This window comes from Octopus bimaculoides, chromosome 7 (genome assembly GCF_046866305.1).
Source record: "Octopus bimaculoides isolate indiv1 chromosome 7, ASM4686630v1, whole genome shotgun sequence".
Classification (NCBI taxonomy): Eukaryota; Metazoa; Mollusca; class Cephalopoda; order Octopoda; family Octopodidae; genus Octopus; species Octopus bimaculoides.
This window is the reverse complement of record NC_142934.1, coordinates 32,284,894-32,311,852: the sequence shown is the minus strand read 5'-3', so window position 1 is coordinate 32,311,852 and position 26,959 is coordinate 32,284,894. Positions and strand designations below refer to the sequence as shown.

General features: G+C 34.4%; 1 protein-coding gene across 9 annotated transcripts in view; it reads left to right on the top strand.

Moving 5' to 3' along the window:
- The window catches only part of LOC106883351 (core histone macro-H2A.1), a 65,422-nt gene extending 39,428 nt beyond the window's left edge, over nucleotides 1–25,994 (top strand). For 3 of the 9 annotated variants that reach the window (XM_089355118.1, XM_089355117.1, XM_089355116.1), the window contains exons 7-8: nucleotides 22,866–23,040; nucleotides 25,237–25,994. In XM_089355118.1, the coding sequence (XP_089211244.1) occupies nucleotides 22,866–23,040; nucleotides 25,237–25,396 (335 nt within the window). In that variant the 3' untranslated portion in view covers nucleotides 25,397–25,994. Of the gene's footprint in view, nucleotides 1–3,164; nucleotides 3,343–16,711; nucleotides 16,897–22,865; nucleotides 23,041–25,236 lie in introns of those variants that run through there. The other 6 variants (XM_052969572.2, XM_014934324.3, XM_014934323.3 and 3 more) reach the window with 3 other exon arrangements.
- The last annotated feature ends 965 nt before the right edge of the window (nucleotides 25,995–26,959 follow it).

Genomic DNA, 26,959 nt, shown 5'->3' with positions numbered 1-26,959 from the left:
CAAATCAATCTTTTATTTCTGGAATCTTCCCAACAACAAGAGGTTTTGATTGTTCTTTGTGAAACTAGAAAAATAGTTTTGAAAGACTAAAAATAGTAGTCAACCCAATTTACTGACAATTCATAACAGGAGATCATGATGAAACTGCTTTAGAGAGGACTCCCAGTAACTCTCTGATTAACTACATGCTTGGATTACCATACCTTCCTATTGTCAGTCATAGTATATCTAGGACTACATTAACCAAAGCATCCTTCCCTTTCCAATACATTAGACTATAGTTTGAGAGATATTTGTTTGTCAATATTGTAACAGGTCAAGTGAGCACATAGGTGTATTTTTTTTACTGAGATTAAGTCCTATTTTTACAGTTAGATGTCATTTCCATTGTTATTTACTTTTATGATGATTTAGTCTCTTTCCTGTAGCAGCAGCGTACCATTTTTAGAAGCTGTCTGGTATTTATAGTTATGTCCCTTAGCTCGCTGAGAAGTACATGGTATTTACAGCTAGGTTTCTTTCCTACTACATCACTAATGCTCTTCAGAAAGTTCTGCATATCACAACATCTTCCAACCTTAAAGTCACTCGACTCTGAGGGAGAGTAAAATATGTAACAGTCACCTGGTTGTTCTTCTCTTTTTCGAATAGTTTTTCCTTGCTAATGTATGAAATAATAATATTTTCATTAGTAGTATTATTGCATTTCGCCCAACTTTACGTTCGGAGTTCAAATGCTGTCAGGGTTGACTTTGCCTTTCATCCTTTCAGGGTCGCCTATTGTAGAAAGGATTATTATTGTTTCTTTTTATCACAGGATTTGTTGGAACTCCCAGAGTCTTGCATGCGTAGTAGGCTTGATGTCTGCAGCCTAAAGTACCAAGCTATATGTTCTTTTCAACCATCTAATACTTTCCTGGTTATTCTGGCCATGCCAAGGAGGCAAACCTTTTGTAACAGTTCTATTGGGCCCTTTATTCTGATTTCCTTTATATTCTTCTTGATACCTTCTGATGCTGTCCCCCAGAACTCAACAATAATTGGCACCATCTTCACCTTCTTTATTTTCCATAGCAGGGCTATTTCGTACTTAAGAGGGTTGTATTTATCTATTTTTTCACTTTCCTTCATGACTATTCATGAGTCAAAAGGGCACACAACATCAACTATATAGCATATGTGGTGCATCTTGTTAACCACCACTAGGTCCGGTCTGTTATGCTCAACCACCCAATCTGTTTGGATTGGAAAATCCCAGAGGATTTTGCAAGTCTTCGACTCTGCCACTCTCTGCAGTTTGTGTTCATACCACATCTTGCCTCTCTCTAGCTCTCTATTATTATTATCATTATTATAATCATTATTATTATTATTATTATTATTATTATTATTATTATTATTGTTATTAAGATGGCAAGCTGATAGAATCATTACTACGCCAGGCAAAATGTTTAGCAGCATTTCATCTGTCTTTACATTCTAAGTTCAAATTCAACCGAGGTCAACTTTGCCTTTCATCCTTTTGGGGGTCGATGAAATAAGTACCAGTTACACACTAGGTTTGATGTAGTCAACTAACCCCTTCCCCCAAAATTTCAGGCCTTGTGCCTATAGTAGAAAGGATTATTATTATTATTAAAGTGGCAAGCTAGTAGAATCCTTAGCATGTCAGGCAAAATGCTTAGCAATATTTCGTCTGCCTTTACGTTCTGAGTTCAAATTCTGCTGAGGTCAACTTTGCCTTTCATCCTTTTGGTGTCAATAAATTAAGCACCAGTGAAAAACTGGAGTCGATGTAATTGACTAGTCCCCTCCCACAAAATTTCAGGCCTTTAGTAGAAAGAATTATTATTGTTGTTGTTGTTGTTTTTATTATTATTATTATTATTATTATTATTATTATTATTATTATTATTATTATTATTATTATTATTATTATTATTAAGGCATCAAAATGGCAGAATTGTTACCATACTGAACAAAATGTGTAACAGCATTTCTTCCAGTTATTTATGCTCTGAGATCAAGTTTTGCCTAGGTCAACTTTGCCTTTCATCTTTTTGGAGGTCAATAAAATAGAGTACCAGTCAAGCACTGGAGCCAATAGTATCAGCTAAACTTTTCCCAAGATTTGAAACCATTATTACTATTATCATTTTCAGAATTGTCAGAGTGTCAGAAAAAAAAATGCCTTGGGGTATTTAGTTGCATCACTTTCTTTTCTGAGTTCAAATTCCACTAAGATCAACTCTGCCTTTCATCCCACCCAGATCAATAAAATAAAATATCAATTTTGTACAAAGGTTAAGGTAATCAAGTAACCCCTTCCCCATCAAAATTGTTCACATTGTGCTTAAAAACCAAAACTTAGAAATCATCATCATCATCATCATTATCATTATTATTATTATTATTATTATTATTATTATTATTATTATTATTATTATTATTATTATTATCTTTTGATATTGCTTTATTTAACAATCCCTGCCAGATGTCAACCAGATACCTAGAGTAGATATTGTCATGTAATGGTGGTATTTCACCACATAATGTAACTGTAAAAAGCTATTGAATTAATTAAGAATCAGTATAAAGAAGCATTTATTATTATCATCATCATCATCATCATTGAGGATGTTAAGCTGACAGAATCATTAGCAAATCAGACAAAATGCTTAATACCATTTCTTCCAGCTCTTTATGTTTTGAGTTCAAATCCTGCTAAACTCAACGTTGCTTTTGGTGTTGATAAAATAAAGTACCAGTCAAGTACTGAGGTCAATGTAATCAACTTGGCCCACCTCCTAAAATTGCTGGCCTTTTGCCAAAATTTAAGACCTTTATTATAATTATTATTATTATTATTATTATTATTATTATTATTATTATTATCATTATCATTATTATTATTATCTTCACCATCATCATCATCAGAAAGTTATTATTCAACAAGTTCTAATACAATAATAATAACAATAGCAATAGTAATAAATATAAAAAGGCAATGTCTATAATAATAATAATAATAATAATAATAATAATGATAATAATAGTAATAATAATGATAATAATAATAATAATAATAATAATAATAATGATGGTGATATTATGATCATTTACTTTTTCTTGGCAAACGTTGTCAGCTGGTTAATTTATTGCAGTTGCAATGTCTCGCGGCTGGAATCTGCCTTCAAAGTCTGTCATCCACCTGAACAGTCCATCATGGGGTTGCCACAATGCCCAGAAGCTTCTCGAGAAGTCCGTGCAAAATATATTTGCCACAGCCGATAAGAATCACATGCGCTCCTTGGCCATACCACTTCTTGCCGGCACAGTGAAGTAAGTTTAACACAATGGTACAAATGTTCTGTGCCACGCCCCTTCACACACACATGCATACACACTCATACACACACATATATGTATACACACAGACATGTGTATGTATGCAATTGTACCATGTACATTTGCATACATACAGTTTGTGAGCTTCATTTTGCCTTGCCATAATCTGTCTCTAACTCACATTCCTCTTTGTACATCTTTGATTTCTGCCTCTCTCTTATGGAATTTGGGAATTTGGCTCCTTGTTGGTGTTGTGGATATAGTTGTTACTGTTGTTGTTGTTGTTGTTGTTGTTGTTCTTGTGATTGTTTTGTGGTTGTTTGGATATATGGTTGAGATAGTTGTTCTGGATTGTCTGTGTTTTTTTTTTTTTTTTTTTTTTGAAACAATGGATGTCCAACTTCTGTTGGTATATTAAACAATCAAGTAGAGGCTTCTACATGGTTGCTTAACCTGCTAAAAATAAGACCTAGATTTCCCTGAAATTAAAAATGGAAGGAAACACGTATATCCAAAATAACATAGTCTTGACTATGCTATACTTGAAACTGTCACCTCATTTAACACCATTACCGTGTGTTCTGAGATGCCTGTAGCAGAGTCCATTCTATTGCCAGCATCCAGACTAAGTTTGTTTTGAGAATAGCTTCCTTCCCTCCTTCCCTTCCTTCTTCTCTACCTTCCTTCCATTAGTGACAAGATCCCTGAAAAGTATCATACTTATGCTGCTCTTCCTCTCAGACTATGCTATAAAAAAAGAGAACAAAACAAAATGAAATAATCAAAGCTTGAAATCCTTTCATCACAATCTACTTGACTTGGGGTTCAACAACAATAATAACTGCCAGGTGAGAGGTGAACAGTTCAATTCCTGTCACCAATTTTGTATTGTGTCTCTTACTCCTGTAACTCACTCAAAACATTTACCACCCAACAACCTCCTTTAGATGATTGAAAGTAGTTTGTTACTCTGATGTAAGCAGTAGCAGCAGTGTAGATTTAATGAATGTTTTGTTGGCCTCTACAATGCATCATCATCATCATTTAACGTCCGCTTTCCATGCTAGCATGGGTTGGACAATTTGACTGAGGACTGGCAAACCAGATGGCTACGCCAGGCGCCAATCTGATTTGGCAGAGTTCCTACAGCTGGATGCCCTTCCTAACACCAACCGCTCTGAGAGTGTAGTGGGTGCTTTTACATGCCACCGGCACGAAGGCCAGTCAGGCGGTACTGGCAATGGCCACGCTCAAAATGGTGTATTTTATGTACCACCTGCACAGGAGCCAGTCCGGTGGCTTTGGCAACGACCTCGCTTGAATGTCTTTTCACATGCCACCGGCACAAGTGCCAGGAAGGCGGCACTGGTAACGATCACGCTCAAATGGTGCTATTTACGTGCCACTAGCACGGAAGCCAGACAGCTGCTCTGGCAACGATCACGCTCGGACGGAGCTGTTAGCGCTCCACTGGTACAGGTGCTATCATGATTTCACTTTCACTTGCCCCAACAGGTCTTTGCAAGCCAAGTTTAGTGTCCAATGAAGGAGACGTTGGCATGGGTGCCAGTCGTCAAATTTAGTTCGATTTCGATTTCACTTGCCTCAACAGGTCTTCACAAGCAGAGTTTAGTGTCCAATGAATGAAAAAAAGGAAAAAAATGCATATATATGTGTGTGTGTGTGTGTGTGTGTGTGTGTATAGATAGATAGATAGATAGACAGATAGACAGATAGATAGATAGATGGGTAGATAGATAGATAGATAGACAGATGGGTAGATGGATGGATGGATGGATGGATGGATGGACAGACAAATGTATTATGGCACATGTAAGTGTTTCTGATATAACATTATGGGCTGAAAAAAGTATATAGGATTACTCATTACATATCTATCTATCTATCTATATATATATATATATATATATATATATATATATATAATTCAGGAAAGTTTATTCTCCTTGAGTAGTTATAAATATGTCAAAGAAAAGAAGATAAAGGAGAACTACTAAATTGAAATAAATATGGAAAACTAGAGTTGAAAATGTAAGCTACCAAAGAGTATATCGGGATAGAGATCAGGAGTGTTTATTAGTGAAATAAAAGTGAAGTGGGGGGAGACAGTGTGATTGTTGATAAATAGCTAACTGTTAATCTATTCTTTGATATTGAAATGAACACAGATCATAAAGATTAAAGAGTTTATTTTTATATACAGATATTTGAAGTATCTGTTCGTGACTAAAGCCTGAAGAAGGGAAAGAGAGTGTGTTGTGCGTGCATATGTTTATGTGTGTATGTGTGCATGCATACATGCGTGATTTTCTTGGTAAATAGTTAAGCTTTGATGTAGTCAATCAGATATTCTATAGTTTTAGAAGGTACTTGTTAAAATGGTGACATTTAATCAAGGTCTATAACCTAGTATTCAGATTGTTTGCTGATTTAAGTTTTTCAGTATGAGGCTTTTGTCAGCTATGCATAACCCACAATTTTTTGTCATATTTCTGCATGATCTGCATGTCATCAGGATTTTCAACTTGTTGAAATCAATTGCATTTTTCTAAGTACAAAAATGATTAGTTAATTTTGTATTTTTTCTATGCTTCTTAAGGAAGATGTATAGTTGAAGTACTGCTGTTTTAAGTTTATCCTCTACTGTAGTTACATAGCATTTCTATATATTATTATTGTTTGGTTTAATTGAGGTGACTTCTGCTTTATAAATAATTAATTTGATATTACATGACTAGTTGAGGATAAATGTGTGTATTCAAATACAAGTTAGGGTCAGTTAACATAGTTGGTTTACAAGTTTATTTTTTATCAGTAATATAGTTGTGATTCAGTTTAAGGTTATTTCTATTGAATAGTTTTCTTCATTAATGGTTGATGGAGAAATGCTTATTCATGAAAGTTAGGAAATTTTGTTTTCATTACTATTAGATGGGAGGGGTTAGGCATGCATGTGATATTATTTTTGAATCCACTAGTTTCTAGTGTTTTATTCTAATTGGGAATTGGTGGGCAATCTCTTTACTCTATGACAGATTAGAGATTCTTCTACTAGTATCATTAATTACATTTTTCAAAATTATGGATAGTTGCAAGAGTTTATATTAATATATGTGAATTTTTGATTAAATGTACTGTAAGGTTGGTGTTTGTGGTTAAATTGATGGTAACATCTAAGAAATATTAAGGTTAGTGATTATAATTATTTGTAGGCTGAAATTTTTGAAGGCTTTTTTCTAAATGTATTGGCTTGTTGGCTTATAGGCAACCCACCATCTCTATGCACATCAATATCTATTGAGGTAAATTTCTTCTTAAGTGTATCCAGGATATATAAGCATACAACATTATATATCCCAGTCCTGTCAAACAAACTCATAATGACAGTGAATGTACTTATGAGATCTGACTTTTTACCTCAAGTAGAATTTTTATCAAATAGTGAAGTTTTCCCAGTTTGCATGATGATATCTATATCATTGTAATCTATATTGTTATATATTCTAGTAAATTTCAGGGTATTGTTGACTATAGTTTTTGAGATCACAAGTTGAAGTTCAACAATATTGAAGAGTTCTTTTTATTAATAATATTATTAAACCAGCAATAGAGTAACTGTACTACAATCATTCTATTGCTGGAGGTTATTTCACTTCCTTACCTTTCTGCTGATATAACTTAGAGATTTTTTTAATAATACAGTCACAGTTTTTATATACATATATTTTAAGTATATATGTGTATGTATAATATTTTTTCATATTTATAGGCCTGTATGTGGATGCAAGTATCTATACCAAATTGCATTTATGATCACATATGTATATGTGCACATAAGCATGTTTGTGAGTGATTAGGGTGTTATATATATATATATATATATATATATATATATATATAGAGAGAGAGAGAGAGAGAGAGAGAGAGAGAGAGAGAGAGAGAGATCTAATATACTAAGTATTTCACAATTCACCAGTCAATTGAGTCATCAGGATTCAATTCCCCATCACAGCAATCTATATTTCGTTATGGGCACTGCAATGTAATAATAGTGTACCCAGCAACCTAACTTGTTGAAGGACGTTCAACACCTGATAGGACTTGCTTCACTACATTCACATTTTAATTAAACTTGGAAAAGACATCAACACTATTGGTCCTCAGTTTATTCTCTTGTTAAACTCTAAGGTTTCATGCTTATGTACATATTCTGATGGAATTGATGGAGTGAGAAACAAAACACCTGGCAGTGTTAAGTTACATCTTTTATATTCTAAGTTCACATTATACCAACATCAAATTTATTTTCTACCCTCCTTGGGTCAATTAAATATTTACAAGAGAATTTAAAAAACAATAAAATGAATGCTATAAAATAAACCTAACCCTACCCTTAAATTTGTGACTCTGTTCCAATGTTAGAAATAGTTATTTCAATGTGTGCTGTATACATGTGCATATGGTATGTCTATGTGTGAATATATATGTATAAATATGTTGTGTATCTTATGTATATCTATCTGCATATAATCATATACACTTATGCATATAGTAACACATGTGATATGCATATAGTCCTGCATGTGTATAACAGGCATTTGTGTGCATCTAGTTACACATATATTTGCATGTAGATATGTACATCTATGCATGTAATTATACATGTGTGCATGTAGCTATGCATGTGGCATGTGGCTGTTGCTTGTTGTGAAGTGCTATTTAGACAGACGCTATGGTATGTATGTGTGTGTATTTGTGTATATATATGTGTATGTGTGTGTATATATATATTATGTATGTATTCATATTTATATAACACAGTATTATGAATCCATTTCACTTGATTTTACCAATCAGTATCACACTCAAGAGTTAAGAAAACCTGGAAAATCCCAGCACTCATCAGAAGGTCAGAAGGGTGCATTTGTGTGTGTGTATGTATTTGTTATGTGCAACAGAAGCAGTATTAGTTTAAACTAGCAATTTATATATCATACTTAATGCTGATATATCATGGAAAGCCAAATTTACTGTGGTATCCATCCTGTGATAATATCTCTTACAAATTTACAGTGCTAAATAGCACAAAAATACCTCTGTAGCAGGCAAAAATCATCCACCATTTCTGCCTCTTTGGGCTTCATCAGTAGCAAGTACCCACTGTCAACTGCATTACTAAGACAAAATCTTAGTAAAGGGAAATGGTGATTGAATAATCACTGATATAGCAACTAGATGACTGGCTGAATAAAAATTTTTTATGTGCAACAGAAACAGTATTAGTTTAAAATAGCTGTAGGTGTGTCCTGCTTAATGCAGAAACATCGTGGAATGTCAAATTTACTATGATATTCATCCTCAGCTAATATCTCTTATAGATGTACAGTGTGTGTGTATATGTTTGTGTCTCCTTGTCTTGACACCATGAGGAAGTTATAAATGAGTGCTACTGACATACAAACAGTGTTTTTCATTTCCAGTATTCTGCAAAACCATGTCTGGTCATGGGGAAATATTATTTTGCTTGGAAACAAGTGAGAGTTGGCAACAAGAAGGTCATCCAGCCTTAGAATATCAGCCTCAATAAAACTCCATCTAACTCATGCAAGTATGGAAAAGTGGACATTAAAACAATAAGATTGTACCAGGAAGCAATAATACCAATGTTATCTTCTAAGTGAAACAAGTGCCAGAGAAGTATTTAGTTAGGAGTAATCAGCTGTCCATACCTTTTGTTCATTGAGAGAAGGCGTATGACAAGGTTCTTCATTCTGTAAACTGGTAGCCACTAAGGAAACTAGGGGTTGATGAATGACTAAAGGCTGTGCAAGCCATATATATAGATGTGATTAAGAAGGTGAGAGTCAGCAATGAGTTCAGTGACAAGTTTTAATGTGCAGACAGAACGTTACAGGGCTCAGTCATTATCCTCCTTTTATTTATCATTGTCTTCTAAGCTATAGCAGAGTGGTTTAAAAGCTGGCTGTCTGTAAGAATGCCTATATGCTGATGAGCTCATTCAGGTAAAGATTTGGAGAAGAAATTTTAGACATAAAAGTAAAAGCTAAAATAAAAAGGCTTGAAAGTAGATATGATGAAGACTAAAATTTTAGTAAGTTGGAGAAAAAAAAACAGAACCTTACTACTATCAGAGAAATGGCTGTGTTCAATATACAGAATAGGACCAGGTAGAAATTCTGAATGTTACATGCTCTGCATCACTCTGAAGCAGTGTAGAGGAATTGCAGACAGGCTAATGGAAGATATAGATTTCATATGTAACAGGTGGACAGGTGCAGTAAGCACTAAGAGATACCCTTGAAATAGATTCTCTCAAATGCCTGAACATGCTTTAGAGGAAGTTGATAGCTTTTGTTACCTAAATTACCTCATTAGCTATAGAAGCAGGTGATCTAAAAGCATAAGAGCCAGAATAAGAGGTTAGAAAAATATCAATATTACTTCTATTGGTAAAAATAAAATGGGACTTCTTTCTCTCTCTCATTGCTTTATTGCTTATGCTCTTTGCATCATCCTCTCTCCTATTCACTCCATTATACCGTGTAACTAGAAATTGCATTAAATCTGCCCGAACCTCTCATTTTCTCATTCGCCCTATCTCCACTCATCCTCTCCTATTCAGTGCACCATCCTGCCCATATAGCAAAGGAGAGCATTGAACCTCTGCATATTTTGCCACCATCCTATACACTCTCCCTCCCCATCCTTGCATCCATGAAAACACATCTGGCATTTGGATCTGTACACATCTGATATATCCTTTCTGACATACATCACACTCTCTCTCTCTCTCTCTCTCTCTCTCTCTCTCTCTCTCTCTCTCTCTCATCAACAAACATTACTGTCACCCAGCACTATTTCGCTTCCATTGCTATTTTCTCCCATCGTACCCATGCTCCTCTTGCCCATTCACCTTATCCCTTCTGTCAGTACTCTTTGTTCTGTTCAGCCTTTGCTGCTCATGCTACCTTGAACAAATGGAGATGTTACAGGGATAAGAGGAACTTTTAGTCTCCTTGAGAGCATGACAACCTCTCCAGATCTGGTTCCACAATTAAATGCATTTAATGCTCTCTGTAAAGGTTTTAGTGTTAGAGGGGTTCCAAAAATTGGAGCATCAAAATATGGTCTTTTGGTTTTGGGGGAATGCACAAGATGTGAATAACAATTACTTTAAACCATAAAGAATTGTCCCTACTATGCCTGTCTGGAAAGCAGACATAAGATTATAAAAATGAGATTGTGTGTGTGTGTTTGTATATGTGGATGTTGTGGACTCCCCTGTTGTAGATGACAGATGAGATATCCACAGTTTCTTACTGAACAACCTGTACAAATGATTTGTTTACAGTGATCAAATGTTTGTACTGTACACTAGCTCACTCCCTTCATCAAATCGACATTGCCTGTACAGGTGCACAGCATGCTACATGTCAGATGTCAAAGTGATCACAGAGCAATGTCAGATGAAATATTTCCCAACCGATCCAGGAATCAAGTCCATGATCTCATGATCATGAGTGCAACATTCTAACCACTTGGTCACATGCCTGGTGTGTGTGTTTGTGTGTATTGAAGGTTATTTCAGAATGCTGAGCCTTACAAAGGAGATTACAGAAGACCAAGATGTGGGGCATTGTTGTACTCAAGAAGATCCACCTACCACAGCAAAATTGAAATCCTAAAACCAAGGTGCCATGTAAAAGGCATTGGTGTGGGTGTTGGTGCCATGTAAAAAGCACTGGTGATGGTGTCAGATAAAAAACACCCAGTGCACTCTGTAAAATGGTTGTCATTAGGAAAGGCATCCAGCCATAGAAACCAACCCAGAGCAGACTGTGGAACCTGCTGCAGCCCCTGGCCTTGCCAATTCCTGTCAAATTGTCCAGCCCATTTCCAGCATGGAAATAAGACATTAAATATTGATGATGATGGTGCTGTGTGTGTATGTGTCTGTGATGTACATGTGGCTGTGTGAAAGACATTTGCTTCCCAACCACATCGTTCTGGGTTCAATCCCACTGCTCCAAGTTTACCAAAGCTTTGTGAGGGGATGTGGATGATAGAAAGAAGCCCATCATATACATATGCATGAGTGTGCTCGCACTTGTGCATATTTCTGTCTCCCTCTCTTGAATGTGTGTTATAGTTGCAAGCATTACTGCCATACAAATAATGTCGTTCATTTCCAAAATTCTGCAAGAATATGTCTGACCATGAGGATAAATTACCTTGCTTGAAAACAGGTGAGGATTGGCAATAGAAAGAGCATCCAGCCATAGAAAATCTGCTTTGAATAAACTCCATTTGATCCATGCAAGCATTGAAAAGTGGAAGGCAAGTGATGATAAGGATGTGTGTGTGTCTGTGTGTGTATACGATTGCAGCGTGGAAGGTGTTTATAAGCCATTTAAAAACACACAAAAACTGTTAGATTCACTTCAACATTTAAATTTAATTTGTCAAAGTATTTTCGTTGCTTTGAAACCGCATCCTATTCACTAACAAAATTTTGTGCTGCATGGAACTTCGTCAGTGAACAGGTTGCAGTTTTAATGCAACGAAAATACTTTGACAAATTAAATTTAAATGTTGAAGTGAATCTAACGGTTTTCGTGTGTTTTTAAATGGCTTATAAACACCTTCCACACTGAACCTGTTTTTGCTTCAGCACACGATCTCAGATCAGGTTACTTGCTCTGCAAGTACATCTCCATAATATTTATATATATATACATGTATGTGTATATATATATACATATTAATATATATATATGTATGTCTATGTGTGTATATATATATATATATTTATATATTCAGTATGAGAACATGGGTAATGGGTAAAATATTATTATAAAATCTGGTAATTATTCATATATTAATTAATATCGATTATTTTATCAGGAGGCAAGCACATCTAAAGAATCAAAGAGATTCAGAAATATTATCTGCAATCTCAGGGGATTAAGGTACATTTTAAAAAATAACGTCGACCACTAACGTGGACCACATTTTGGTATGCTGCTATATTTCATGTTGAGAACAATTTAGGTCTTAATAGACACAAGATGTGATCTATTTCTAGCACATTAATTGTCCACGTTAGTGGTCGACGTTATTTTTTAAAATATATATTTATATATGTATGTGTGTGTATATATATTTATATATATATATGTATGTATGTGTGCATATATATATGTATATATGTATGTATGCATATATATATGTGTGTGTGTGTGTGTGTATATATATATATATATATTTATGTATGTGTGTATGTATATATATGTATGTGTGTGTGTGTGTATATATATATATATATATATATATATATATATTTATATGTACATATAAATATTTAAAAAATTGGTTAGTTGTCCAAAAAAGCATGCTTTAAAAAGCATTTTGAGACAGTTACATGTAGTTGTATTGATTATAGCCAGCCAGTCAGGAAGTTACTATTGGTTTCCCATCTAATTATTGCACTTGATAATGCAGAGACCTGCTGGTCAGAGGCACATAAAAATAAGTCATGGTCAGTTTGGTGGTGAAAAATCCCTGTTGTGGCAGCAGCAACAACAGCAGTAGCAGCATGAACAATATAAGGATATGCACAGAAATATTTTGAAGCAGTGGAGGGCCTCTTTAAGACCACACTAGATAACACAAGTCTTCTTTTAGAATCCCAAAGAGATGCAATGTTACAGCATTAGCCAGATATATATGACATTTAAATGAAGAGGGAACACCAAGCAGAATTAGATGGAAACTACTGGAACAACCTGGACCATACTCAATAGAAGCAGTTGGTACAAACTTTGCTTGGCCGAGAGGACAATGATCCTAAAAACTTTGCATGATGTGGGTACCTTCTTGAATTCAAAGAGTGAAATTTTTAGTCAGTGCTCTCATGATAGAAAATTTATTTTGGAAACATTGTCTTCCTCATTGTGAATGTAAAACATATACTGACTGATTTCAGACACAGCTGGAATCATTCAGAGGGAGGTAACTTTGCCCCTTCCAGAATGGCTATTTTTGTTTCACGGATTTTTTTCCCCCACGAAACTGACCAAGACTGTATTTTTTACTTCCATTAGTAAAGAGATTATGTGCCTCTGGCCAGCAGGTCTAATAAGTTGCCTATATTACCAAGAGCAGTAATAGACATGAAACCAATGGTAATTTTCTGATCCTCCGTAACCAATGATATATTACTCAACTACATAAAATATATATGCATATATATATATGTGTGTGTGTGTGTATTAAATGAACTCAGACACTCCCATGAAAAGAAAAGTCAAGGTTTAAAAAAATATAACAACAAATTTAAAGCCATCTATAGATTTGCAAAAGTGTCTGCTTCAGTATGATACAAGATAGGATTGCTGTTCGAAGAAAATGACTCTCTGACTGCAGACCCCAAATTTGCAATACTAAAGTGTTTTCACATCTTCATTGGGACACTCGCTAATAACTATGCCTGATGGGTTCTTCCATACCACAGCTCTACTTGAAGGGATGAATGCATGTCTGGTCATGGGAAATATTACCTTACTGAGAGTTGGTGACAGAAAGAGCGTCAAGCTGAAGAAAAGCTGCCTTAGTAAAATTCTGTTCAACCTGTGCAAGCCAATTGGCTTGGCTTCAAGAATCTGTCTTGTGATTCTTTCCTGCAACATATATATGTGTGTGTTTATATATATATATATATATATATATATATATATATATATATACATACACACACACACACACACACACACACACACACACACACACACACACACACACAAATGAGTGGACAAATAAAAGAAGAGGGCACATTTAGTAGGAGTTACATATATTATTTAAAACAGTTCAATTTGTTTCTATGCTCCTTCAAGTTTCAGCATTTCTGAAGCCTAAAGGCTTGAGCTCCTGTTAAATTTGAAGTAGCACAGTACCAAACTGTTTTAAGTAATGTGTGTGTGTATGTAGTCTTGGCTGTGTGGTAAGAAGTTTGCTTCCTACCCACATGGTTCTGGGTTTAGTCCCACTGCATGGTGGAACTAAACCATGGTACTTGGAGAAAGTTGTCTTCTGCTTTAGCCTCAAGCTGACCAAAGCTTTGTGAGTGGGTTTAGTAGATGGAAACTGAATGAATCCTGTCGTGTGTGAGTGTGTTTATGTTTGTCCCCTATCATCACTTGACAACCAGTGTTGGTTTTTTTACATCCCCATAACTTGGCAGTTTGGCAAAAAAAGATCAATTACTGATTCTATGATAGAGAGATTTTGAACTCATGAATGTGAGCTACCTAAAATATTTATGTCAACCATTCAATCTAATCATTTTAGCCCACAATTCCACATGATCCAGCCTCTTTTGTCCAACCTGTCCACTTCACAATCCTTCTTAATTCCTACTCTAATTCACTCTTCCACCTTAACCAAACTCATCAAGCCACAATAACCAAACCAAACATAACTCCTCACCATGAAAAGCACATCTGAACTATTCTATGTTCCACCTCTGTCAGAGTGAAGTAAATAAAGTACAGTATCTTAGAAATATAGTCTTTAGAAACATCTTAATGTAATGTTAGAGATGAGGCACATTTTTTTTTTACTCTTTTTCCTCCTACTTTTCTTCACATGTTTTCTGTATCATATTTTTGATTTCTCTTTTAAATTCTATTTGTGCTTGTAATTTTACATACATGTACACACTCCATGCATACACACTTTCAAACATATGCATATAAATGTGCACACATACATATACATATATATACATGTATACTCATGTACACCCAAATACATACATACATTTACATGCACACACATGCATACATATGCTTATATATGTATATATATATATATATATATATATATATACACACACATACCCATGTGTTTGTGATTGAAGATATTAATTTGTCTGAACAATTCTCTATCTCAATCTTTCATATTCCCTTCTCAATTTAGTTTAAATTTAGAAATAATAATCTTCCAAACTACATTCACACTTCAAAACTTTACTGAGAACATACAAAACAATTTTATCAAGAGAAAGAAATCACCCAAACCTTAAATCGTAGTTTGGGAATTGTAAACTGTCTCTGAAAAGATATCATAGAGTACAACTGTTGGCCCTGATTGTCTTCCATACAAAATATGCCATTGGTAGAACTCAAACTTTCAATAAACATTTCACCAATTGACTGAAATCACAGGAGACAGCAAACATAAACTTAATATCCTTGTCATCATTATCATCAAGGTTTATTGAGGAAGATTTTATACTACTGGATGCCCTTCCTGTTGCCAACCCCTATCTGTTCCAGATCAAGATAAATATATCCCATGGCCAGACATGTTTTCACAGAATATTGTAAATGAAGGATACTGCTTGTAGGAGAGTGACACTCATTTACAAGTATGTAATGTCAAGACAAGGAGATACAAACACATACACACACACACACACACACACACACACACACATACATATATATATATATATATATATATATATATATATATATATCAGGTCATTAAGAAAGAAATGTCTGATTTTGAACTGAAAGTTTATTTTACTTTATTTATCTCAACAAAAAGCAATGCAGTTAATCAAAGTATGCACCTAAATTATCAACACAGTTTTGCCATTTTATCAGTAGCTTATTTATGCCAGCAGCAAAGAATTCTGGAGAGCAAGAGGTGATGAAATCATGAAAGGCTGTTTTTGCATCTTCAGATTTGAAGTTTTTTCCTTGCAAAACGTTGTCTAATGTCTAGAAAATGTGCTAGTCAGTTGGTGCAAGGTCTGGTGAATGTGATGGATGACAGAGTACTTCCAAGTTCAGTTCCTGTAACTTGAGTAGCATTCTTTGTGCAACATGTGGTCAACCATTGTCTTGCAAGAGAATTGGCCTGTCTCTATTGACCAATCTCGGTTGCTTAATTGCAACTTTACTCATCATTTCATCCAACTGGTTGATGTATACATCCGCTCTAATTGACTTGCCAGATCTCATGAAACTGTTGTGGATGACACCAGTGCTGGACCACAAAACAGACACCATTAGCTTTTTTTGGTGAATATTTTTTTCTGGATTGTATTTTGGCACTTCATCTCTATGAAACCACCATTTAGAATGCTTGCTATTGTGGAAAAGAATCCATTTTTCATCACACGTAATAATACGATGCAAAAATGATTCGCTTTTATGCCATGACAGCAAAGAACAGCAAGTTTCAAAACAACATGCTTGTTCAGTTCATGTGGTATCCATTTATCCAGCTTCTTTACCTTACCGATCTGTTTCAGGTGGTCCTATACAGTTGGAATCGAAACATCAAACTTTGCTGCTAACCCATATGTAGTTTGAGGTGTATCCACTTCCACTACAGTTTCCAGCTCATCATTAACCACCTTGGTTTCAGGTCTACCACAGAGTAAAGTCACCAGACCAGAACTTCTCAAACCATCCACATACAGTGTGCTCATTCACCACATCTTCACCAAACACCCCATTGATGTTTCAAACTGTCTGGGATGCGTTGGTTCCATGACGGAACTCATATTCATAAACAACACAAATTTTTGATCTATCCATGCGTTCACAAAAATTGATTTACAAGAGAAAACTTACAATATAATCAGACACCATGAATTGCATTTCGAAAAGTGGTGATGTAACTCTTCAATGCTGTAAAACAAAGAATTACAGGATAAAACATTAGAGTTAACGACTGTCAAACTTGATGCATAAGAAAATCAAATATTTTATTCTTAATGACCTGATATATATATATATATATATATATATATATATATATATATATATATATATATAAAGTCATAAATGACAGAGAAATACTTTGATGAAAATTTAATTTAACAATAAGAAAATTCAAATATCACAACAAATTGTTTCATAACTTAAAAATATGAAAATAATTTATATCATTATACTTAATAATAAATAAATTACTTACATGTCTGCATTAATGCAAAATGCAAAACAGCTTTCAAAATAATATATTGTACTATATAGTCTATATATTTTGCAGAATGATACATTAAGGAGCTTTATTTATGAGTACTACCAGAATACTTGAATCCATATATTGTGACTTAAATTTATATATATATATATATATATATATATATATATATATATATATATATATATATATATATATATATATATATATATATATATATGTGTGTGTGTGTGTGTGTGTATATGTATATGTATGAACACACACACACACACACACACACACACACACACACACACACACACACACACACACACACACACACACACACACACACACACACACACACACACACACACACAAATGGAGTCAAGACCAGCTAGTTTATACCGATCGAGTTGTATTTGTTGTAATAATGAAGTCAAACCAAACATTTTGAAATCATTTGATATATATATTTCAGGTTTGCATGATATATAATAGGAAATGCTATGCAAATCTGAACTCTATATATTAAATGATTTCAAAATATCACTATTTGATTTGACTTCATTATTACAACTAATACAACTTAATATCAGTACAGCTAGCCAGTCTTGATTACACTTATTTAGATATTCTAACCACTATTTAGAGTAGTTTGTTATATTTAACTCATGTTGAAAATTCTAGTACCATGTAGCGCTTCTTAGTGTTACACAATATATATATATATATATATATATATATATATATATATATATATCAGTCAGTAATTGATACATCTGAAAAAGAAGCACACTCTAAAACATTAGAGCAATAGTATATTTAGAAGGTTGTTTGTTATGGCCACTCAGAGAGTGACCATTGGTTCTAGTTGTAGAGAAGTTATGTGCCTCCAGCCTTTTGAATTTAACAAATTGCCTATACAGCTAAGCGCTTCATAGGTGCAAAACCAATGGTCACTCTAACCAACCATGACAAATAACCTTCTAAATACACACACACACACACACACACACACACACACACAGGGTTCCCTTGGCCAAATCAGTCAAAGAATTGGAGGAAGACATTGTGGAAGAAGAGGCCTAGAATTGAGTAGTCCAAATAGACCACTACTGTCAACTGGGAATTGGCCTTGCATGTGAATAAAAGGTGTGGGTAAGAACCATATACCTTATACCCAATGCAAACAATGGATACCTCCAAAAATGCAGTGGGATATTAGGCAGGTTGACAGTGAAGAATTATTTTTTATGCAATAGATGTACAGGATAAAGCTGTTAGAGCTCTGAAAGATGAAATATTTCAGCTGTCCAGATGGGTTACTAGGAGTAATTGGTAGTTTCTCTAACTTAGAATCAGTTGTGAAGGTGGCTGTTGCAATAGTGTACAGGCCAGAGTAAAGGAGAAAACAAGATTCAAGTAGTTATTAGTTTTATTAGCAACAAAGGGGTTATTTCTTTGAGTAAAGGGTCAATTGTGTGTTTGTATACAAAGTACTGTATAGCATGTTAGTGTGACAGGGTACTAATGTAGAGGATATGTGAAAACTGGAAAGAAATGAGGTGCAAATGACAGATCATAGGTATTCTGAATGAAAAATTCAACTTTTGAGCTGTCAAACCTCCTTCCCTTCAAACATGAAAGAGAGGAAACTGCAATCATATGGATTTGCAATACTTGTGAAGAATGACAGTTGGGAAAAAAGTACCAAGCAAAAGAAATCTGCAGAAGATTAGTGTTGTGGTTTGATCCCAGGATGCTTGACCTTGCAAAAGTGATGATGAAGGACTGTAACTAATGGAAAGATATGGTGTTAAAACTGACTCTTCCAACCTTTGCCAGCATGGAAAAGTGGATGTAAAAGTTATGGTTATGTGTGTGTATACATACATACAAACACACACACATCTTTTGCTAAACCTTTATCATGCAAAAATATTGAGGACTAACTGCCAAACAATCAGGAATACTTTTGGTAATATGTTAGAAATCTGACACAGTCACCAATCTTGACCAAATTCCAACAGGAATGATGTAAAGAACTAACTATCTTCATGTGTCTCCTATTTCACCTTTGTTTTAATTATGCTGTATTTCCAAACCAGTAGAAAACTATATCTGCAACACCTGTTCTCTCAAATTACCAACATAATTATGAACTATATATAATTAGCAAAATAGTAGAGTCAGTGATTTGTAAACAATGGTTAGGATAACTGCTGCTATTTCTAAAAGACAATCTAGTGCAAAGCTATTTTAACAATACCCATCAAGGCCAAATGTTTCACATCCACATTCTGTTTTGTGACCAGTGTTATATTTGTCCCACTAGATTCAATATTCATTCTAGTTGTGATCGAAGTTTATAGAGATGACATTGAAAGCTTAGAAAACAAATTGTAAATCATGGATGACATCTGCAATGAAATCACTAGGTGAAAGTGACCTTTATACATACATATATGTGTGCTTGTGTGTGTGTGTGTCTGTGTGTGTGTATACATACATATATATATATATATATAGTTAATTTTTTTAGAAATAGAAAAAAGACAAAGAAAAAAACAACAATGTGAGGACATATTACATGCAAAGTATTAATAAGACACTCAGAGAATGAAAGAAAGAGTGGTTGTTTTATATTTCAATCAAAGCTCATCTTCAAAAACAAGAGACATAGGAAAGTCCAAAAGAAAAGGAAGGAGGAAAAAAATTGTCAACAGTCTACTTAATCATATGTGTACATACACACACACATAAATATATATATATATACATTTCAGTATAAGTGCATGCATGTTTACACCTTTAATTTTATCAAATGTATTTTTATCTTTTTGTAAGTGCTTTCTAGAGTGTATAGGTATGTATGGATATCATAAATATATGTACACACACACATTAAGTAGTAGAAGATTTTTAGGCCATCACTGTTGTGTAATTTAAAGACACTTGTACAAATTGTAAACAAATATTCTTTTTGTCTCTACAGACAAAACATGTTGGGGCTGACCTGACTGCTCAGGTTAGTCAAATCTCTCCTTATAGGTATGTATATTTATAAGTTTATCCATACATACCTATATATGTATATTTAGAAATTCATATATATATATATATATATATATATATATATATATATATATATATATATATATACAGGGACTGGGCAAAATAATGGAAACACTTTGTTAAATGACAGTTTTATTATTTAATAGAGAGTTGGTCTATTTTAGCATTAATCACAGTTTTATACATTGAGTAATTGATTTTTGCAAGTTCTGAAATGTTGTTAGGGGAATTTCAAGCCATTATTCTTATAAAACGTGCTTTAGCTCTTTCAGCAATGATAATGGAGTGAAGTGGCTGCTTGCTTACTACTTCAAAACACACCATAAATGTTCGATTGTATTAAGATCTGGTGATTATGGGAGCAATGCTAGAAGTTTTCTTCATTTTCAGGCTCATTGTACCAATAGTGAATAACATTAGCCTCATGAGTCAGTGCACTATTGTCCCTGAAAATTGTGCTACCTTCAAGGAGCAACGCCTGTACTATAGGATAGATATGATCAGTCAAAATACCCAGAAAGTCCTTGGTGTTAACTCTGCAATAACTAAAGAACCAAAAGAATTCTATGATATGGCTACTCACATCATCACAAAACCACCTCCATGTTTTTACAACAGAGGTCAAAACAGTTTGAGTTGACCGCTTTTTTTACTGTATCCAGACGTAAATTCAACTGAAGTAGGGAAAATGGTGAATGATGATTCATCAAATTAGATGACATTGTTCTATTGGTAGTAGTCTAGACACCATTTTGGTGGGACAGGAGACGTTTACCAATTTCAGCCCTCCTTTGATAGCCAGTTTTATGGAGCTCATGACAAATGGTTTTGGATGACACAGGCTTGGCTAGGTGGTGATTGAATTCTGCTACCACTTTTGCTGAGTAGTCGTATGGTTTTTTTTAGACACAATATGTTTTACTATTCTGTAATCCCTCTCTGTGAGCTTTGTCTTCTTTTCATCCAGAATTATGCTTGCCAGAGTTGGTATTACCTTGGTTAGGAAATGCCAACGTGCTTTTAGAGACTGCACCTCTTGAAACATAAGCAATTTAACTGTTTTATTGACTGAAGCTCCAGCCATCCATGCTCCAATAATTTGTCTTGTTTGGCAATCACATGAGTTGTGCATTTTAACTCATTTAAATATAAATACTTAAATATATATATATATATATATATATATATATATATATATATATATATATATCGAATGACACCACATTGATGGATAAAAATCCTTTTTTTGTTATTAAGGCTGCGATTGGTTTCATGTTAAGAAATGCTTCAACAATTATCTAGCCTTTCACTTGGGAACATTGGTATTCATCTCTATTTTGGATTAAAACACCAAAATGGAGATGAATACTGATGTTTTCATGCAATAGGCTTGATAATCATTGAGATGTTCCAACAGTAGCTTTATATATATATATATATATATATATATATATATATATATATATCATCATCATCATCATCATCATTTAACATCCACTTTCCATGCTAGCATGGGTTGGACGATTTGACTGAGGACTGGCAGACCAGATGGCTACACCAGACTCCAATCTGATTTGGCAGGGTTTCTACAGCTGGATGCCCTTCCTAACGCCAACCACTGAGAGTGTAGTGGGTGCTTTTACTTGCCACCAGCACGAAGGCCAGTCAGGTGGTACTGGCAACAGCCATGCTCAAAATGGTGTATTTTAGGTGCCACCTGCACAGGAGCTAGTCCAGCGGCACTGGCAATGACCTCGCTCAATTGTCTTTTCATGTGCCACTGGCACAAGTGCCAGTAAGGCGGCACTGGTAATGATCACGCTCAAATGGTGCTATTTATGTGCCACTGGCACGGAAGCCAGACAGCTGCTCTGGCAACGATCACGCTCGGATGCTACTCTTAGCACTCCACTGGTACAGGTGCCATCATGATTTCGCTTTCACGTGCCCCAACAGGTCTTCACAAGCCGAGTTTAGTGGCCAATGAAGGAGACGTTGGCATGGGTGCCAGTCATCGAATTTGGTTCGATTTCAATTTCACTTGCCTCAACAGGTCTTCGCAAGTGGAGTTTAGTGTCCAATGAAGGAAAGGTACGCATAAATGGGCTGGCTACACCCAACAGAGCTATATGATGAAGTACAAGATATACATAATACATATATACAGTCTAGAACAGTTTTGAATTTAGTCATATTGCCAATAGAAAAAAATAGTCAAATAAAAAGTAGTGTTTCCATTATTCTGTCCAACCCTTATATATATATTATATATATATATATATATATATATATATATATATATATATATATATATATATATATATATATTCATTCCAATGTATGTATATAGGCATTTTGTTAAAAGCTTAGCAGGGTAATTATGCATGCTGTTTGTACATGTGTTGGTTCTTTCACAGCAACATTGTCTGATGGTTGTAATCTTCCTGCAAAGTTTGTCATTCACTGCCATGGTCCCACATGGTCGACCAATAATAGTAAAGATTTACTAACAAAGACCATAAAAAATTGTCTGTCTGTTGCTGAAAGGAAGAATCTTAAAAGTGTTGCCTTTCCTTCAGTAGGGAGTGGACGGTAAGTATTTTATTATCTTGCCTTTCTTTCATATGCTATTAGTTTTATGATAATGTGTGTGTGTGTGTGTGTGTGCGCGCGCACGCACGTGCATTTTGTGCATTTATGAGGGTATGTTTGAATTTGGTTGTATATATGCATGCATGTGTGTGTGTAGCAGTTCCATTGTTTCAAGAGAAGAATTAACCATTATTGACAACAATGGCGACACTACTGCTATTGCTAAACATATATTGAACAGTTTATCACTTCAAAACAAATGCCCGACTACCACTCTAGTTATTTTACATAAGGATAAAATAATGCAAAATTATAAGTTTCTCTACATCCCAGTGAGTGCTTGACTCTATCATGGCTGTTTATTTATGTGTCTGATGGTTGTTATCTGTTTGTATAATGTATGGGTGTATATATGTCTATATATATATATATATATATATCTTTGTTGTCTGTACATAGATATATATGAGTATCTATCTGTGTTCTCTGTTTTAATATATATATATATATATATATAGATGTATGTTATCTGTATGTAATGTATGTGTGTGTAATATGTATATATGTAGATATCTATGTGTGTTTTGTTTGTGTCTGTAATATGTGTAGAATATGGTTGTATTTTAGTATCAAGTATATGTAATGTGTGTGTGTTTTGTACATAACAAAATTAGCACTTCACAGTGGTATTAAGAATTATTCTATGACACGAAAACAAATTAGCAACAATTTTCAATAAACATGAAAATTATGTTTAGAACAACCAATTAACTAAAACAGAGAGACACTCTTAAAAAACAAAAATATTTGGTTCCATAGAAATAAGATATCTACAATCAATAACCAATCCCTGGACAATATAATTGTTTCAAACCAGTCAAGTACACTATAATGTGAAACAATGGTTTTATAAGAAGTTCTGAAAGGCTGTGTGAGGTTGTCTATACACAGCCCAAATAGTCAATATTGTATGGGAATAGCCAGATATATTCACTATGGATTTATGAGCACTAAAGCATTCAAAGTAGGGCAGCCAATAATGAACATATAAGTCATATTGATGGTGGATATCATAGTTCTAACAAGACGATTTTTGTGTATCTGTTTTAGCTAATATGTGTGCGTGTATATATATATATATATATATATATATATATATATATCAAATTAAACAACCAAATGAGCTACTAACAGTATCATGCTATTATGATACTTGAACAGGCATATTTATAAAATATGCCATACATTTTAAAGCAATCTTTCAGGCTCTGTTTACACACACACACACACATTTATATGATATCTTATATGGTTATATTTTTACTTATATATTACTGTTTGTTTTTATGTTAAGTTATATAAAAAAAAATAGTTTAACTTTAAACTGAAGAAATACTCAATAATTTTTGGTAGCATATCATGTTTATTAAACTTTTACAAGGGTAAGTTTGAGGATACCTTTGAAATTTCAGCTTTCTTGTTGTCGTCAGATATTCTGATGAAAGTAAGCAAGCCAAAACTTCAAACTCACTGTCAACATTTTCCTCATGAAAGTTTAATGAATATATATGAGTTCACATTTGTATGCATTTATATGTATAGGTTTATATGTCACATGATTGGTCATGTGATCACATGACCAACACAACTATCAGATGTTGTTACACATCGCCGGTCACAATGCACATTTGCATCGTTTTGGCCTTTGAATGATGCCACCATGCTGGCTTGGCGAGCAGGCCAACATTTTCCCCCTGATTGAAAGGGAGGAATGGAGCAACGTGAAAGGAAGTGTTTTGCTCAAGAATGCAATGTGCTACCCAGTCAGGGAAACGAACCCATGATCTAGCGATTATAAGCGTGACACCTTAACCACTAGGCCACATGCCTTCACATGTCTATATGTATATATATCTACATGTATGTTTTTCTATATATGTATGTGTATGTCTGCACACACATACACAAGCATATGTTCATATATACAAATATGTATGCACACATGTTTACACACACACCCAGTACACACATACAATGCTTGAAAAAAAATGCAGGAATAGTCACAGTTGGATACCTTTGACCCTGGATCTGTTCCTTGATTGAACAAACCCATAATCAAAGGTGAACAACTGTAAAATAACGATATGGCATCATGTTTCAATGGCTAAATGTTCATTTATTGTCTTCCAATTACAGTGGTGGATTCCCTAAGCACACTGCAGCACAGATCATCCTCCGAACCATCTCGAATTACTTTGCATCAGTCATGTCATCATCACTGAAACAGATCTACTTTGTGCTCTATGACAAAGAGAGTATCGACATCTACTTAAATGAGCTTGCAAAGCTGGACTAAAACCTTCAGCTGACCTGTTGCCTGCTGAACTTGCTCCTTATACTTCATTGAACTCCTTTGTTGTTGTTGTTGTTGTTGACGATGATTTTGTTATTTTGTTTTTTGTTTTTCTGTTTTCTTTTCTTGTTATCTTGATGCGGAAACAGGTCTTGAGAGCAGGTGTTGACTATAAACCTACCTTCCCCCACTCCAAGCTACAGCTGTGGGAACATACGAGAATGTACACATAAATACACACACATACACAGAGATCTACCATGTGTAAACATAAGTGTGGTGTGTGTGTAATTAACGATCAAGGAGATCAGAAATCCAAAGAGCTCTGTTTAGGAGTTAAAGATAACTATAAATTAAATAGTTATATTTGTATGTGTGTAAGTATGTGTGTGTGTATGTTTATATATATATTATATATACATACACACATACATACATACACATGCACACACATATATGTGTGTATTTATATGAATGTATATAGTAGATGAATAGATGTACATACATACACATACACACAGTCAACAATACTTGCATATCCAGATTCACCCACATATGTAAATGTTTGAAATACTGACCATAATATATTATTTATCTTTCTTGTTGTTGTTACTTTTGTTGTTATCATTATCATCATCACCACCACCACTGACATCATCCTCAACAGCAGCAGAATTACCATTCAATAGGCACAAGTCAACATTGCCAGCTAGTCTTTGATTCTTAGTCAAAATGTTGATTCACTTTTACTAGTGCTGTTTATAATTTTGAAAAAAAGTCATGAATGTCATATAATCTGCATTTGTAGTTCTGAATCTAACAATGAATTTAGCATCATCATCATTATCATCTTCATCAAAGCATTATTATTATTGTTGTTTAAGGTGGTGAGCTGGCAGAACTGTTAACACACTTGATGATATGCTTAGCAGTATTTTGCCCATCGCTACATTCTGAGTTCAAATTCCACCAAGGTCAACTATGCCTTTCATTCTTTTGGGGTCAATAAATTAAATACCAGTCAAGTACTGGGGGTTGATGTTATCAGCTTTTCCCCTCCCCCAAAATGGCTGCCCTTGTGGAAAAATTTGAAACCATTATTACTATTATTATTAAGGCAGCAAGCTGGCAGAATCATTAGCATGCCAGGTGAAATGCTTAGCGATATTTCATGTCAATACGTTCTGAGTTCAAATTCCAGCGAGGTCACTTTGCCTTTCATCCTTTCGAGGTCAATTAATTACGTACCAGTTGTGTACTGGGATTGATCTAATCAACTGACCCTCTCACCCAAATTTCAGACCTTGTGCCTATAGTAGAAAGGATTATAATAATAATAATTATTATTATTATTATTATTATTATTATTAAGGCAATGAGCTGACAGCATCATTAGAGCATCAAACAAAATGCTCAGTTGCATTTCTTCAAAAGTATTGAGTTCAAATACTGCCAAGGTCAGTTTTGCTTTTCATCCTTCTGAGGTCACTATGATAAAGTATCAATCAAGTACTGGGGTTGTTGTAATGGACTAATCTCCTTCCCTTAAAATTGCTGACCTTGTGC